This window comes from Cupressus sempervirens, chromosome 8 (genome assembly GCF_028749045.1).
Source record: "Cupressus sempervirens isolate cs-2001-9-10 chromosome 8, ASM2874904v1, whole genome shotgun sequence".
Taxonomy (NCBI): Eukaryota; Viridiplantae; Streptophyta; class Pinopsida; order Cupressales; family Cupressaceae; genus Cupressus; species Cupressus sempervirens.
In genome coordinates this window covers 586,526,371-586,544,858 of record NC_143125.1, presented here as the reverse complement: position 1 = coordinate 586,544,858, position 18,488 = coordinate 586,526,371, and the positions used below count along the sequence as shown (strand labels likewise).

The window sequence follows — 18,488 nt, the reverse complement described above, 5'->3', positions numbered from 1 at the left end:
AATGAAGTTTAAAGATTTTATGAAAATATTTGTGATGCAATAAGTTAGTATTATTGATGAATGAAGAGTTTATATGTACGAATCATTGGTTCTTAGTTCTCTTGTCACCATTTCAACAATTCAATACAAAGAGATAATTAAATTATGACAAATTCTGATAATAATCTTAATATAAATTAATAAAAACTCAAAATTAATTATTAATTGTGTAACTGTAAAAATTATTTTAAAAATGAACAAAATATTTATATCAATAGAAATAAAATATACAAAATAAATCTAAATATTAGCTCATCAAAAAAATATACTATTGAAAAACAACTTTTATTTTTCAAAACCAAAATCATACTCTACTAAAAATGTTCAGATAAATATAAACTTCCAAAACTTAGATAGAAAACTAGTCAAAGTAATGAAAGTTCTCATAATATATAACTTTATACCAAATCATATCTATTACATAGTTGCTCTTCTTTCATCCATTTGATTTGTAAAAGTTTTGTGCTTTTAAGTTTTTTGGATTGTTTATAACCTTACTCGGTATAACAACCTAGGATTGTACTTCACACTTGTTTACACTTTTTTTTAAAAAATGCATATAATTCTAACTTTGCACGAAACAAGTTGAATCACATGGATATGGGCAATCTATGTCTTGTATTGGATTTCTATCAAAATACCAATCTCCCACAGCTTCCGCAATAGTCTGTCATGCGCATTCAAGATATAGTGAAATTAGTAGACGTACAAAGATTCACTTTTATTTTTTTTTAAAGAAGAATTAGCAATACAAGACACATTTAAATGGTTACTGTAGAAATGATTTCAAAAACAGGAAAACCGTACAACAAATTGTCAGTGAATAGAGTATAATTTTTTTTTAAAAATAATATACTTTTAGTTAATAGATTATTAAACATAATTTAAAATAAAATGATTAATTATTAATTTTAGATTTAATAAAAAAATTGTTTAAGATTTAGTTATAATTTTTAGCAGTTATTTAGAAGATTTTTATGAATATTATAAAAGGGATGATAAAACATTGTATTAGTAAATAAATCTAGGTTTTGCTAGTAGATAGAGTAGAAAACTTACTTTTCATTCTATTGTCTATAAGTCATGATGATTAATTTTGAATTAGTAAATAAATCTAGGTTTTGCTAGTAGATAGAGTAGAAAACTTACTTTTCATTCTATTGTCTATAAGTCATGATGATTAATTTTGCTATTTTAGTAACAAGACATGTAATGTTTACAATACTATTTTAATATTTTTATTCTGACTTTTAAATTTCAATATAAAACTTTTTAGCTTTGACCTTCTATCAATGATGGATATGGCAAGAGGGATGGCAAAACATTGTATCTAGTAGAGAAATCTGGAGTTTTGTTAGTTGACAGCCTAGAGAACTTTTTTTTTTTTCATCTTGTTATTCATAGACCTTGATAATTAATTATGTTATTTTTGTAGCAAGATATGAATAGTCTATAGTATTTTTGTAATCTTTATTCTAACTTTCAAATTTTAATATAATTAATTATGTTATTTTTGTAGCAAGATATGAATAGTCTATAGTATTTTTGTAATCTTTATTCTAACTTTCAAATTTTAATATAAAACTTCTGACCTTTGACCTCTTATCTATAAAAAATAAAAATTCTTCAACACTCTACAAAATCATTTCATATATTTTGAAATCATATTTTTACATCAAGTTCAAATACAATTTTTTTCTCTAATTTATCTAGTTTTCAAGTTTGAACATAATAATTTCTAATATTTGACCTTGTATTGGATGATATAAATCCTAGCTATAAATGAGTTGCATCATGGAGATAAATATTGATGATTGCCTAATTGGTAATGAATTTAAGATAAGAAAGAATATATTTGTGCGTATAGGTTGTGTTGTCCTGCATTTTGTCACCACAAAATGTTGGTAACAACACAAAACTTTTTCAAGTTAGTTTCACATTTCTCTAAGCTTGAATTTGATATTTAATTGTTTAATGTGAATCAATTGATCCATTTCAATTCAAATATTAAATTGTTTTACTAAGGCCTTCGTCAAGTCTTTTTCATTTTTTTTCTGTCGAGCCTTTGCTTGATTTTTGAAGCCTTCACAGTCCGTTTTTTGCTTTTGCGTTTGCGTTTGCTTGTTTTTAGTCCTTTGATTTTGCTCATGTCATGCCTTTTGTTTTTTCCTTCGATTCGGTCTAACCTAGAGATCAACCGAAGCTGTCAATCAAGCTATGCTTGTTTTAGTGCCTCAAAAGTGAACATTTTAGGTGCAACAACACGAATTAAAAATATGATGTTATATTTTCAAATTGACATTCATTTTTTGAAAAATATAACATTATACTCACTTTTTGTTACGTTCTAAAGTTATTTTTACTTTAAATTTATAACTTAAAGTGACTATAGTGCACTTTATGTTATAATTTTAAGTTGAGCTACTTTTTAAATTTTCACTTAAAGTAACTATATAGCTATATAGTTTCATTTTAAATTGTTGGTTTTAAAAATCAAATACTTATTTAAATGTTACTTTAAAATGATGTTTATGTATTATATTTCATAATATGATAAATAAATATTGTTTTTGACCCATCTTGTAACATTTTTATAAATTTAAGTGAATTAAATGACTTAAAAGTTTCATAAGTGGACATTTTATGTGCAATTACATGTAAAATCTATCAAAAGTGGACTTTTTACATGACATTGCATATAAAGTCTACTTTGGTGGACATTTTTGATGTCATTACATCAAAAGTTCACCATAAGTGCACCCTTTTTGATGCTATGACATGAAAAGTGAACTTTTCATGCTTATGCATCTAAAAAGTGAGATGCATTTTAAAATATGCATTCCCCTCAAAAAGGTCTGATTTTCACTTGGAAGCACATTTTAAAATATGCATTGCACTAAAAAAAGTCCTATTTTCACTTGATGCATATTTTAAAACATGCATTGCACCTAAAAAGGTCTGATTTGGAAGAAAAACATATTTTAAAATATGCTATGCATCCCAAAAAGTCCGATTTTGAGAGGAAAGCATGCATTTGGCCTCCAAGAACCTGATTTTGCCCATAACTTGAGATTTTCTTGGTGGAATTGCATGAAATCTTCTCCATTCAAGATGTTTTTCCTTGGCAATGATTTTCTTTGCATCAAGAATGGATTTAGCATGCTGAATTTTTTTTTTATAAATCAATCCTAGGGCACGTTTTGGAAGAAAAACTCCAAATTACTTCATTTTTGCTCATAACTTGAGTTCTACTCAATGGATTTGCATGGGATTTGTTCTATTTGAAACGTTTTTGCATGGCAATGAGTTTTCTTGCTTCTAAAATGGATTCATTTGCCTCAAAAACATTTTTGAAACTTTCATGATGGATCACGTTTTTTAAGAAATATGTTAAAAAAATCTATTTTTAGTGCATATTTTCCCTCCCAACCAAATTGTTTTGGCATCTTTTGGAGATTACATGGCATTGGAATTCACATTTTGAAGTTTAATGATCAATTCTTTTTTATCTTGCAACATGAAAAAAAATGTTTTTTACCAAAAACGTGTTGCAACCATAAATCTTCAAAAACATTGGACTATGGAGAGTTTTTAGGACATGTTTCGGCATCTTCCAACAATTTCTCCTTGTTTGCTGCCCTCTCCCATTCGAATTTGCAAAGTTGGAAAAGGTTTTACCATTTTTGAAGAATTTTTTTAACATTAGAGCATCGTTTTCCTTCATATTTGACACTTAATCTTCATGTAAGTGAACTTCTGAATCCTTGCAATTTAATTCATGCTTATCTTGCTGATTTTATGCATGAAATTACTTGATGGTTGCCATTTGTGAAAATCTTTGTCAAGGAAAGTTCATTTTTCCTTTAACTATGAAGTTTTCATTCATTTTCATATTTTCGATTCTTTCGCAAGTCCCAATTTCGAATTTGAGCTTTGAAGTGCATTGCATCTTGTCGCCTTTACCAACTTGCAACCAAAATCACAACAATATGGAGATAAAGAGATGACAAAATGCTTCGCAGAGCATGCTTTTATTATACTTGAAATTTACTTCATTACAATATTTTTCCAATGAGAGAACTCTCAAATAAGAGTCTTCACACTAAGAGCTTCACCAAGAACTTCCCAACTAAGAGCCTTCACCTCCAAAGCTTCCACCCAAGAACTTCTACTTCAAGAGCTACACCTTAAGAGCTTTCACACCTTGAAGCTTGACCTTCCAAAGCTTTCACACCTTCTAGCTTGATTAGAAATGCTCATATGCCTTGCTTAATAGGCACTTACCACCCAATGCATGATTTATCCACAACCTTCTAGAATTCCACCTACACAATATCCACAACCTTCTAAGATTCCACCTACACAATATCCACAACCTTCTAGAATTCCACCTACACACCTCGATAAATGGAATGACAACCATTTTTATTTTATTTTTCTATTATGCCACCTATGCACCTTGAAAATAGAAATTCCTTTTTTTCTTTCTTTTCTCCTTTTTCCCCTTTTTTATTTTTTTTATTATTTCTCCTCTAATTTGTGTCACTTTCTCTCTCCTCCACAATTTTTTTTTAAAAATGTTACTTTCAACATGCCCCCTTTATTTTGGATGCAAGATGCTCCTGCATCATGTTTTGAGCTATTTTCGAAGATATGTTGTTTCTTTTGTGTTTTGTGTATTGTGCTTACTTGCTAGTTTTCTCCACTTGGAGAAATTGTTTGCTTCATTACATGCGAAAGCATCATCATATTTCACATTTCGTTTCATGTCACAACACTTCATCTCTCACTCAATGAAATGCAATTATATGTTTTTCATTCTATTTGCCATCCGCACATGCATATAATCTCATTTTCCATCTCTATTTTCACCCATCTCACTTTTTGCTTCCATTCACATGACACGATTACACGAAATGTCTTACGTGTGATTACATCCAAAAGGTCCAATTTTGACTAAAAGTCACATTTTGAAAAGTAAAAAAAATGTCATTTTCACTTCCCATGTACTTTGACTTCTCCTTTTCACCAAAACTGACTATAAAACTCATTATCTCACTTCCATTTTCCTTTTTCATCCCTTCATGTGCATTTGCGCTTTTGTGAGCAAATACATGTTTCTGCATCTTTCCATGTTTTCCATCTCATCGTCCATTCACACATATATGTGAAGTATATTCTTCATCCACGTTTGCATCTCATTTCACCCTCCATCTCTCGTTACATGTTGCCTTTACATGTATTCATTTTTCATGTAATAATGCCTTGAAAACGTTAAGTCACTTTTGAAATCAACAATTTTCATTTGCATGCATTTCCATGCGTTTCACCTTCATGCATTCTAATTCCATTCCATTTCATTTCATCTTCCATTTTCTCACTTTCATTTCATTTCATTCCGCTTTTCGTTTCATTGCATATGCATATGCTTTCTCTTTGAAGTTACTTTGACGGATTTGTTAAGTCTCCAAATCCATTTTCGAATCTTCATTGCTGATCTAGAATTCACTTGTATGGAGGTTCCTTTTGATGATGTATTTATGTTTTGGGATTTTTGTGTTGCAACACAAGCACAAGATATGTCCTTGCCATCCAAATCCAAAGACAAAATGAAATATCAATATGATAAAGAATTGGCTCATGCAGCTCCTTCAGCCATATCTGTTTTGGATAACATGTCGGACATGAAGATTGGTCATGTAGATGTGGCTGATTTTCTACAAAGAGTTGAAGCCCCGACTAGTTATGAAATGAAGAGCATTATAAGCAACATTCATTTGGTATCCACATTTCCTATGGTGGCTATAGAACCTGATTTCATTTATGAATGTGCACGGCAGTTTACTCCCAACACGAAAACTATCAAAGATGTTGACGGCAAGGTTATCATTAGCTTAGATCCTGAGGTTATAGAACAAATTTTCAAGGTTTCGCATAAATCATAATGTGTTGATTTGACTAAAGAATCATCATTGGCCAATTGGGATGAGCAAAAGAGTAATTATTAGAAGTATGTCAACCTTTACTAGTTGGAAAATAAAAGAAGCATTTTTTCTAGATGGCTAAAGACTATTCATCGGTCAAATTTCAAACAAGAGTACAAGTATCTCATCATCCTTCTTAGCAGGATTTGTGGCCTTAAAAATTCTACTGATTTTGAGCCATGGATGTAGAAGTTCATGTTTCAGATTATGGAGAATAAAGAACACATCTTTTGGGGAGAACTTATCAATATTGCACTCTGCGAACAGATATGCAATGTGGGAACATCAGTGTCTTTTTATGTGTAGTTTACATTGTTGCTGCCATGTGATCTTTCTCTGAGCTTTCTACCAAAGGAGATCGTCTTCAAGTTCATATTTGGGATTACTATGACCAAATCACTTTGGCAAATAGTAAATTCCATTACAAAAGAGTACAAGATGCCTTCTTTGGACATTTCCAGTGCTTGTTTGATAAGCAATTGTCTATCAAAAGAGTATCTAATGAGGCATGGGAAAAAGTGAACCAATATGGCTATATTTTTCTTTAGTTTTCCACTTTCACATACTTGAAGTTAGATATTTCAAGGGAGAGCCGTATACCTTACCTAGGTATGCTACAAATCAAATCATCCTGATAGAGTTAGCTAGATAGTTCATGGATGTGCAGAGTGATCAACATGCTTCGCATAGGCCTGGTTTTAGCATTACCTCAACTAAGCCTTTGGCTATTGGTAATTATTTAATCATTTTTGTAACTAAAGCAAAGAATATGGAAGTAGAATTGCAGTTGATTACTTTGAAGAAGTTCAAGGCCAGATTTGATTTTGACTATCAAGAGATGAATTCTCAGATAAAAAGAGCCTACACTCATGTCCATCGCATTGAAGACATTTGAATTGATATGAGAACAAAACTTGACATCATGAAAATGGATTACTGCAGATTAACCTTGCAACAAATAATTAATCTTAACATGTTGGAAATTCTTTCAGATTTCCAAGTTGAAGATGATGGCAACATTCTTGATCCAAAGTTTCATCAAGCCGACTTTGATAAGAAATGCCCTTTTCCTATCCAATGGCAACAAGAGGAAGGTACATCTATCATGGACAGATTTCAATCCATCTTAGTAAACAGTAATAAATGGTTGAAAAGTAAAGGCCTTAAAAGAGTAAATCCTAAGATGGGCTTAGATTGTGGAAGTTTTGGTCCTCCTGGCAGGAAATCACAATTAGAGATTATAGGGAAAGATGATGCCTCATCTTCTGATGCCAAGGGTTCCCTCAAATTCAAATTGAAGGGCAGAAAAGGAACAAAATCATCTCAAGTTCATGAGCCAATTCAAGAATCAGTAGTAGAATTAGAAGAAGAATTGGAAACAAAATTTGATAAAGGAGATTCAGATGAAGAAGGGAAAATCATGATCATATCTCCTCCAAAGCCTGCACAAGCTTGTACGTCTTTTGTATATGAAGAACCTTTTTTGCATGAGGTTGATGATGATGTGGATTCTTTTTCTACTATTTTCACTCCTTCCATTCTAGTCTCGGAAGTTAATATCATGGCTCTTCCTATTTCTTCTGCTGCTCCTCATGTCCTTGCACATGAATAGTATGATCACTTAGCAAATGCATTTGAAGATTTTCCAACTCTTACTAGTGGTCAAGTTTCCCAACTTGAGACATCTTTGACAAGATCTGAACTTTTCATGACGGAGTCTTCTCAATATGTTCTTATGCCTTCAGCAATATAGACTGAATCTTGCTCAGTCACTACAGATATACAATCTGGATCAATGCCAATGGTCTCCACTGTGCTCGCTTCTGCAAATGAAAGTTTTAGTCTGCCTGCATGGTTGAGTAAAATAACAAAGAGAAGGAAAGCGGTTGTTCCTCTTGACAATCTTCTTGTTAAGAAGACTAAATCCAAATCTTTGAAAGATAAGATTGTTTCCAGAATTTTGGTCGATTCTGATAATTCTAAATTTGTTAAGGTTGCTGAGCCCTTGATAGATAAACTTGTTGAGGAACTTACTTGTTCTAACTACAAGATTACTAAGGTTGAAGTTGGAAAGCAATCACATTTGGGTTGTTTGCAAGATGTTCAAGATGCATTGGCCAATGTATCAAAAAGAAATCATGAGTTTTGGGAAAAGAAGAATTGCTTGAAACAGAAGATCTCTTGTTTGAATGAGGTTATCTAGAAACAATCTTCTCAAAGTGTTGTTGTTATGTCTCAAATGTCTAAAGAAAGAAGGTTGATTGAAGCTGCTAAGTCGTGGATACAGGAAATCATTTCTGAAGGTATTCGAGCCATCATAGAGGCATTTGCAGTTCTTAGACATGTCAAAGAGATGATTGAAATGAAGCAAAAAACTTAATTTCTTCTTTGACTTGAGAAGCTGATAACTTAAAGGAAATTCTTGATGATTGGGATGATATGGTGAGATTCAATTTGGATGCCTTGGTTTCATGTGATATTCTTCCGTTATGTGAAATGTTCTTCAGATTTGAAGGGCTCATTGGGTACAAGGAGGAGACATTAAGGAAGCTGATCACAAAGTTGTAGGTGGCTTTTGGAGATTGTCAAGCTATTGAAACAAGTGTTACTTGTGATTTGGAATAGATGGGATGTCATGTTACTGATGAATCTAGTATTCTTAGTGCAACAGAGATAGTAAATTCAGAATATACCAATAGGATCAATGCTGATGTAGATTCTAAATATTTTGGTTCACATACGATGAACAAGTTTGTTTTGTATAAATTATGGCAAAACACTTGTTAGATACTACATCATCAAATTCCAAAATCATGCAATCAACATATGCAAATGCAGTGAGAGTTGAAGCCATATCGAAGATCATGGAAATTGTTGATCTTCCCACACTGTGTGACATCATTGTCGAATTCAAGGCATTGAGAAACAATCTCTAAGATTGTTGTTTTATCTTTATTTCATGTTAGTAGTTGTAAAGAATGCATTACATTAAAAAAGCATAATTACATGTAATGTGAGTTACATGTATGTAAAAGGATGTAATGTGAGTTGCATGTGCAGTTGCACGTAACCCTTTATTTTTTGTAGTTAGACTAGGTCAAAGTTGGTTGTGTTGCTCCCACTTTTTCCTCCACCTTTTTCTCAACTTCTTTGCCTACATAAAGGAGTGCCCCCTCATCATAAAATTATCATTATCTTTATGCAAGAGAGCTTTGGAGAAATTGTGCCAATAGAACTTTGTTTGTGTAAGCACTATTTTGAGAGAAAGTGAGCATTTGAGACTTAACTTTGATTAAGTGAGATTGGTTTTTGTGTGAACTGTAAGCTTTGTCTATAATTGATCCAAGTTGTCTTTGATTCATGTTATCTTGTGTTATTGGTAGTTGTATCTCATGAATTGAATAGAAAAGAGTTAAGAAGCAATTGAAGCCAGAGCTTTGACCGGGAGCAACTGTGGAAGTGTTTAGCTAGAAGCTATGTCTGTAGCTTATATTTTCTTCTTAATTCACAAAATAGCTAAGTATTCTTACTTTTAGGAGTCTTTGTGCCCTAATTGTAAAGCTTTTCATATAAAAGTAGGGCTGAACTTAGAGCCAAACCGGTACATTTTTAGCTAGCCTTTGAGTTAGTAAAGGTTTATCAGTATCACTGTTTCCAAATCTTGACAAAAGTGTAGTTAAAGATTCACCTTGCCCATTACTCACTCCATCGAGTAAGTGGATTCTTTCTTGAAAGATAAGAAAGGATATTGGTAACACCCATTTTTATAAAAATCTCTCGACTTATTGCTTACCTTGAGTTGATCTAAGGAATGGTGAGAAGGGGGAGCCTTCCCTTTAAGGTAGGAGAGACTTTGTCTCACACACTATGGCTGATCATCCTATTTCGCAACTGGATTTTTACCCAAAACTGTCGGTTGCAAAATATCCACCCAACAAGTTGGGTAGTTCAAGACATATGTGAGCTATCATTATAGACATAACAATTGTTACCATTGGTAGGTTATGACTACCTTGTGTTAACCCTCTAAAGTGACTCTTAGGGTCTGTTTGGTTTGTGGAATTGTAGAAATCGAGATTTCTACAAATCTTCATTTAATTAAATCAAGGATTTGCAAATCTTGAAAATGATTTTGGTATAGATGAGTGGGAAGATTCCATTTCTACGTTTGGTTCCTCAAATTAGAAATGGAATTGGGATTTTAAAAAAATTAATTAAGGACTTGGATCACCATTACCAGAGAGCTGCCCAGCTAAAACTTTCAAAGTCAAAAGAAAACCACAACACATCTTTAGTAGTTTCGTATAATCTACCAGCATTGGAAAAATCAAAGAATATTCTCTGTAAATCACACATGGACCTACAAGATACCCAATCATCTTGATCAGAGATAAACCCAAATTACTTGCCCAGTGCAGTGACCCTCACATCAACGCAAAACCTACCCGATCCAACAACAACTACTGCAACTCACATTGCCACATGAGTAACTTGTATCAACATTACATAGGCACACAATCGGGCCTTCTTTTGGATGCAATCCGCTACAGTGCTATCTATCTATCACCATTTCAAGACTAATCAGTATATTCTCATTTGAAACAAAATTTCCCCATTTCCAGGTTCGTACAAGTCGCACAATTCATTAAAATTAATGTTTTTAGATACTCAATTTCTTCCTGTTGGTATGCTCATAGTTGAGAAATAGGACGAGGAACAAAATATGTCCGAGAGCTTCAAATTTCCTTGACTGGGTGAAATCAATATTAAGGATTTGCCTTCAAAATTTCACAACACATAGCTTGCCTCTATCTGCAAGAAGCACAGATAATATCAAAGGCCCGCGTTGGCATTCCAAATCCAACCCATCTTCATGAGTAACCCCAGATCTTAGCCCCTCTACATCTACAATGACTTGGCATCCACAGTTTGTGATGTATGGTTCAAATAGAAAAGACGATTTGAACAATGACGATTAATAAAATGTGATTTTTTACACTTCATAAAAGTGTAACCAGGTTTTGATTTTCAATTCTAGATAGCTAGTGGGAAGCTCGATACCCTGACTATGAGGTAAATTAGATTTTTGCAATTCTAACCCTATTTTGAAATTTTGGACTTAAACGCAAAATTTTCCAAATCTGATTTTTACAAAAGTCAATTCCGGTCTAATTCTAGGAACCAAACATACCCTTAATGGGAGCTTGTCACTTCCCTATGCACCCTATACTTTTAGTGTTAACATTTTAACAACTCAATATGATTTGGACTTAGGTACGAGCTCTAAGATCAATCCTTTAATCATGTTTGATATTTTTGAATGTTGTATGGAGCCAATGAATAAGGTTATATACTTAATACTTTAATGATTTGTTTTTTTAATTTATGACATTGTTGTATTGATACATATATGCTATGTTTTTATATTTAACTAGATATTAAAATCTTTTGTTAATTTGTTTGTTAGAAATTGAAGTGGTTTTGTACACACATGGGTGCAACAAATGTTAACCTAAAAATTTATCCCAAGAATAGCCCTTAAGCCTTTTAGCCTTACTTTTGTAATTAGAATATCAATTTTGCCTAAATAGATCACATTGTTCAACTCATTAAGGAATTTCAACACAATCAAAAGGGCATTGTGTTTCACCTCTCTGGTTGTACCAAAATTGCAGGTCAGGGACAAGGTACCACACGTAGGGCAAGAAAAAGAGCCATAACCTCCACAGAACACATTGTTGGGGATTATTTTGAGAGGGAGGAAATGAGAAACATGTGGGAGAGGGCGAGTAGAGTGGGGGTGAGCTAACAAGGACTTTTCAAATCTAGGTAGCATCTTGAAGGTGTATTTCACCCAACTACAAAGTTGTGTGAATTTCTTCCTTAGCGCACCTTGATGTGTTTATCAATGATGATCTCTACATAAAGTTTTGTTCACCTGCAAAATTGACACCTTCTCTACCTGCAATGTGTATTAATGTTCATCCCACTTCTCTCAATCTATGTTTGACTAGCAACATCCTAGACTCCGAGTCTTATCTTGTGCAAATATGCTATTAAGCTTGAATAAGGAACATAAAAGATCTTGGTATCAACTCTGATTTTAAATGGTTTTCAAACTGTATATGGTGAATAATGCTATCTAGCAACTCAAAACAAATGGATTTTGGACAACTGACTAAGAATGTTATAGTGTGAATTACCTTCACCATAGCTGCAAGTGTATCCTCCATGGTAATGGCTACCTAACCTTCCTCTATTGCCATTGCGATAGAAGTTGAGGATATAGTGTTATGAACATCACTAGCTGATAAAAGAAAAAACACCGAGCTCAAGTAGCGAGCAGTTAGTCTTTCTTTGTACCTTTCAAAGTGACCAGACTGTTATACAAATGTAAAAGTGGGAGAATGGTGGAAACTACCTACAAATTTTTATCCCAGTGTTTCTATGAAACTAGGTTTAAATGCAAAAGTAGAGCCTTATAGCCATTTATTTAAGGTACTGGTTATACGTACCCTATTTAACCAGGTAAATAGTATGAAGTTAAATACGACAACTTGTTCCTTAGCTTTATGGATAGGAGGTTTACCATAGCTCCTTTAGAAACCAGTGATACAATTAGTAGTATGCCACGGGCTTGGTAACTATGTCACTAGCACACTTTGATGATAGGGCTGTTATAACATGAGGAAAATCTCATGTAAGTGAGTACAGAATCAATGACAATTAAGTTCTCCTAACCTGATGAGGAGGTGGCTGTCCTTGCCAAGTTTCGGATGAACAAAACTAGAAGTTTTTTGGTATCAGCTTTGTGATAATTGCCACACAAAATGATAAGCAATAGATATCTTGAACAAATACAGACTGCATAAAGGGATTTTTTTTGTTGTGAACCTCGTGAATAGGAGATTAAATAAGGCCCTTTCAAGCTGTCCCTGTTAAATATTGAGGAAATAAGTCTCGATAAAAATTACACTCTATTTATCAAGTGGCTGGTCACTGCCATGTGTACACTGCATAAAATGAGTGGATGGTGTTACCTTGTCTTTCCTATGCCACATGAACCATCATACGTATGGGATAGCTCTAAATCTACTATTATAATCCACAAGTTAAAATTGAGAAACACGAGATCTCCTAGGGTAGCTGGAATAATACTACATGTTGGAGCTACAAACAATGAATGCCAAAGACTATCCTAGATGTTGTACTGCAGCGATTGAGCTGGTTGCTACCAAGTAACAATAAACTGGAGACCATTGTGTATTAAGAGGGTTAGCATGCTGTCACTTATAGCACAAAGTTGGCTCATGCCTAGTGCTACCAGTACAGGGGTTAGTCCGCAATATCACCAACTCCATGTGTTGGTCTATATCTGATATCGCTTCTTGACTGGACTTATCAAGTTACCGTGAATGGCCTTGAGACATTTGAAGTTGGAATCCACCAACCTAAAATGGTTCACCTCTTGGGAAAATCTCCTTTTAGCTTACATGTCTATTTTGGGATTGAGGATGGACCCCCAAAGTAGTACAAGATGCATCATAATCCTCTAACTTGTTGTCTAGTAATTTGCATTCCTTACTAGGGATGAGGGAGGACCCATTATGTAGTATGTGATGCACTCAAGTGCTCGTCCGAGTCATTCAATGGAAAACCCAAATTTAACCCCTCACATAGCCCCTAAGCTTGACAACATAAGCACGGGATTATTCTCCAGCAGATCTTACTAGATCCACTTGGATAAGGTGAATGGAGTAGTGGTCCATGTGTTTGGGTTTGTTGCATCCTCAAGTCGACAACCAGGAACCCAAGCATACAGTTACTATTCGTGACCACTCAAGCTCTTATTCTTCACCAAATAGCATTAAGTTTGGCACTCTGTACTTTAGATTCTTGTTTATTTCTTGTGGTATATATTGAATAAAGTCACCTTTATATTTATGTTGCTGATTCAAAAAGATTTTTGTATTTACGTTCGCTAGTAAAAAAGGTAAAAAGGTTGCTGTCTACTGTCGTCGGTTTTTATAGAGCTTTGAGTATAACATGAGTATAATATTGTTTGTCTCTTTGTCACCACAAGAAGCTACTCTTTAGAAGACATATATCAGTATATCAAGATTCAAAATACATGAATTCTCTGCAATTTCAATAAATATACAAGCATACAAAAAGAGAGATGAAACTAAGAATATAAAATGACAAATGCAATAATACTAAATTTTGCACAACGAAAGAATTCTAATGATACCTTGTTATGTAATCTTGGAGAACTTTGTGAAAACCATGTTTGTTGCATCTCAGATTGACAATGAATAAAACATGAGTTGATAAAGATGCCCAGAAGTTTAGATCCCACAAAAGCTTTCAGTGCGCGAAGCATATCAGTCCTAAAATCTGTTTATAATCCAATATCAATAAAAAAACTCTATGAACTCGTAACATAAGTTGTTATTAATAAAAACTAGATCTAGAAAAATAAATTGTACAGTTGTTGAGTAGCATCCACAACATTTTAAACAAATGTTAAGAAGAAATGCAATAGAGAATGTTGCCCAAGACATAAGTGAGGTACAATATAGTTATAAGGATGAGTATTCCAGGCCATCAGTATCAAATATTGGTAGGTCATCGTAGACGCAAGAATCGTCCCCACACTCAAATTAAAAGTACCTTTCATTTGACAATTAAAAATATTCATATTTTTTAGTTCAATTGAAATCGCAATTTCACATTGAGTTTATTAAAATATCAAATTTGCACTGAAAATTCCCATTGCATGAGGACATGCAATGATAGGAAGGGTGGACTGTAACGTCCCCTACTCTAACATAGAATTTAATATATAATATAATTAAATTGGTAAACAAAAATAATAATAATAAATTCCATAAGTTATTATTAAACTAGAATAAAAGAATTGGTAAAATACAAAATAAACATAATAATAATAAAATTATAATATAATCATTATTAAATATAACATGCTATATTAATCTAATAATATATATACTATTAATATTTTTAATAATAGTATATTGATATAATAATTAACAATATAATAACATAATATATTATAAATATGACATTTCATTATTAAAATCATAATATAATATACTATCAAACTATAATATAATTTATTATCTATTAATTAACAATACAAAGTATAACTAAAATACAAATATAAATATAATTAAAGCATGTACAGGATAGGGAGCTATCCATTCGAAAAATACATAGGAGAAGTCTTCGAACGATTGAAAGGGATGGAACATCACAGCTTATAATACAAAACAACCTTTTTGAGGGATAAAATATAGTCAGCAATAGACAGATGGGGAGGAAATTCAGTTAACCTGAAACTTTAAATACACCCAGCAATACCAATAAAAAAACATCAGCAAACGGGATGTGAAATGATAGATCTTAAGTAGGGAAGGTTTTGCAGTCAGCATTGAAGTTCGTCTTCAAGATCAAATCAGTATTTCTGAACATTAAAGTACGCAAAGAACAAGCAACAATCAACATAATAAAACCAATGCAAGTATATTACAGTCAGTGGCCAAATATCACCAAATTTGAACAAATACCTGGCACTGTCAGCAACTCAAATAATCCAGATATTCATCCATTTCTTGTATAGCTGTAATTACTCAAGAGCAGAATTAAATGTTAAATGTAATTGTTGGCTCTAAAAGTTTTTGTAATTGTTTGTCAGTTAACCCTGTCGGTATATGTCATGTTAACCACACGTTTGAGTTTTATGACAGTTAGTTCACACATTTAATGTTGTAAAGTTTCATAGATATTTATTGTTGGAGACAGCAATTATATTTTCAGTCTTGAGATGAACTAATTCTGGAGACCTTTGAGTTTATTATGTGAATGCTTGACTTCTTCTTATGTGTGCTTAAAGATTTATGTAAATTCAATATATCTTCAATATATATTAAAGTAGTATTCTGATACAACCTGAGATCAATATGCCAATGTGATTGATAATAATCTGCAGATTGAATAGCGCGAGCGCGCGCGCACACACATATGTTGAAACATAATCATGTAGGGGCATGAACCTACGTGATCATGCCTCAACATATATTTAACTGCACCGTATCATAACTAAACATAAATCACCCGATACTGATCAGTGTGAAAGGCAAGATAAAACAACCGATACTAATCGGTGTGTAAGAAAAACAAAACACCCGATACTAATCAGTGTGTAAGCCAAAGCAAGACTCCTGATAATAATCGGTGAGTGAGAAGAGATATCTTACATAGTTAATACGATCAAGATTCATGATCCCCGAGTACCTTATATTATATATTAATGACAAGACATTAATGAATAGACTCTCATCAATAATTGGTATTTTGCAATATGACAGATTATACACACACACATATGCCAATGAATAATCAATACTTCATTAGATTTTTCAATTCACCAAGAAGCTAACATTCTTAACACTCCCTCTTTAGCAACGAGGGATTTGAAATAGATATATATATATATATATATATATATATATATATATATATATATATATATATATATATATATATATATACAAGATTTAAACACCTCTTAACTGTGGTTAATCAATTATGGTGTCCGGCAAAATCCGGCCTAATGAACAATGATAACACTTTACTTCAACACTTTTGGTGTTCGGAGGTAGATCAACTATTGATAAGATCGTCACCTTACAATAGTGACTTTAAACACATGAAAGATCGTCGCGTTTCATTTTACAAGTTTGCAAACAATCTAATTTTCAATTATTCATGAATATATAAATTTACAAATGTATTTACAAATATGTCATACCAAGTTTACCTCTGAAGTACTCTATTTTCATCCTTGTAGGAGGTTTGGTGAAAATGTCAGCATTTTTATCATTAGTGCTGATGTAAATCAGCTTGATCACATTTCTGTCAACCATATATAATGGTATGAAGTTTCGATGTGCTTTGAGCGATTGTGGAAGACCGGATTGGCAGAAAGTTTGATGCAGCTGTGGTTATCACAATGAATCATTGTGGGATCTAGTTGTTTTACAAACAATCGAAATAATAGCTTTCTTAGCCATACTGTTTTGCGAGCTTCCATAGAGGCTGCTATATATTTAGCTTCGGTGAAACTCAAGGCAACTGTAGGTTGTTTTCTAATGAACCATGATATAATTGCCGATCCAAGACTGAAACAACATCTTGTTGTACTCTTGCGGTTTATGAAGAAACCAACCTAGTCAGAATCAATATAACCTTCAAGTTTGATTTCAACATTTCTGTACTTCAATTGAAGACCAATAGTGCCACGTAGATATCTCAAGATATGTTTAGCAGCCATCAAATGAATCTTCTTCGGTTCACACATGAAATGACTTAAGACATTGAAGGCATAGCAAATATTAGGCCTAGTATGTACTAAATAAATGAGCAATCAAATGATTTGTCTGTAGAGAGTGGGATCAATAGATTCTAAATTTATAGCTTCCTCTTTTAGTTTGTGTAGATTAGTTTCCATCGGAGTTGCAAGGGGTTTGCTGTCCATCATTCCAAATCTAGTCAAGATGTCTTGAGTGTACTTCTCTTGGTTTAGAAAAATATGATCTTTCTTTTGACATACCTCTAGAGCCAAAAAATAGTATAGTAGGCCTAGATCCTTCATTTCAAACATAGCTACAAGATCTTGTTTGCATCTTTCAATTAGGTGATCATTTCCTGTTATCAATAGATCATCAACATATAAAACAAGTATTAACATGTCATCATTAGAGATTTTGAAATATATGTTAGGATCAGCTTCGTTCTTTGAGTATCCTAATTTGGTGAGATAGCTATCTATCCTTTCATACCAAGCTTGAGGTGCTTGTTTGAGGCCATAAAAAGCTTTCTTGAGTTTACACACATATAGAGTCTTATCTTTTATATCAAAACCTTCAGGTTGTTCAATATATACTTCTTCATTAATGACCCCATTTAGGAATGCATTCTTGACACCCATTTGGTGTATCTTCCATCCTTTGGCTACTGCAATTGCAATAATTGTTCTTGCTGAAGTGTATCAAGGAACAGGGGCAAAATCTTCTTCATAATCAATACCTGCATTCTGAGAAAAACCTCAAGCAACAAACCTTGCTAAGTTATGTTTTTCAATATTGCCATCTGAAGCATATTTCATTTTTTATAACTATTTTGAAGAAACAACTGACTTGTCTTTTAATCTAAGTACAATATCTCAAACATCATTTTGTAGTATGGATTGATATTCTTCAACTATAGCATCTTTCCAAGCTTGACAAGGTAGGGCTTCTTCAACAGTTGATGGTTCAGATTTAGTAAGCTCAGTTACTAATACAATGTAATAAGATTTGTTTTTGGTTTTCTTGCTTTCCCTAGAAATTTCATCTGGCTCAATATTATTTTCTTCAATCATTTTTCTTGCCCATAGTGGTC

At 32.8% G+C, this 18,488-nt stretch overlaps 1 protein-coding gene across 3 annotated transcripts in view; it reads right to left on the bottom strand.

Moving 5' to 3' along the window:
* Positions 1-401: 401 nt before the first annotated feature.
* LOC149543799 (pectin acetylesterase 3-like) overlaps positions 402-18,488 on the bottom strand; it is a 293,789-nt gene continuing 275,702 nt past the window's right edge. For all 3 annotated transcript variants that reach the window (XR_016355683.1, XM_089798482.1, XM_089798481.1), the window contains exons 12-13: positions 14,275-14,420; positions 402-706 (exon numbers count right to left, since the gene is read on the bottom strand). Coding sequence is in view for 2 of the 3 variants with exons in the window: in XM_089798482.1 (XP_089654608.1) it covers positions 605-706; positions 14,275-14,420 (248 nt within the window). In the remaining variant the exon portion in view is untranslated. The remainder of the gene's footprint in view (positions 707-14,274; positions 14,421-18,488) is intronic.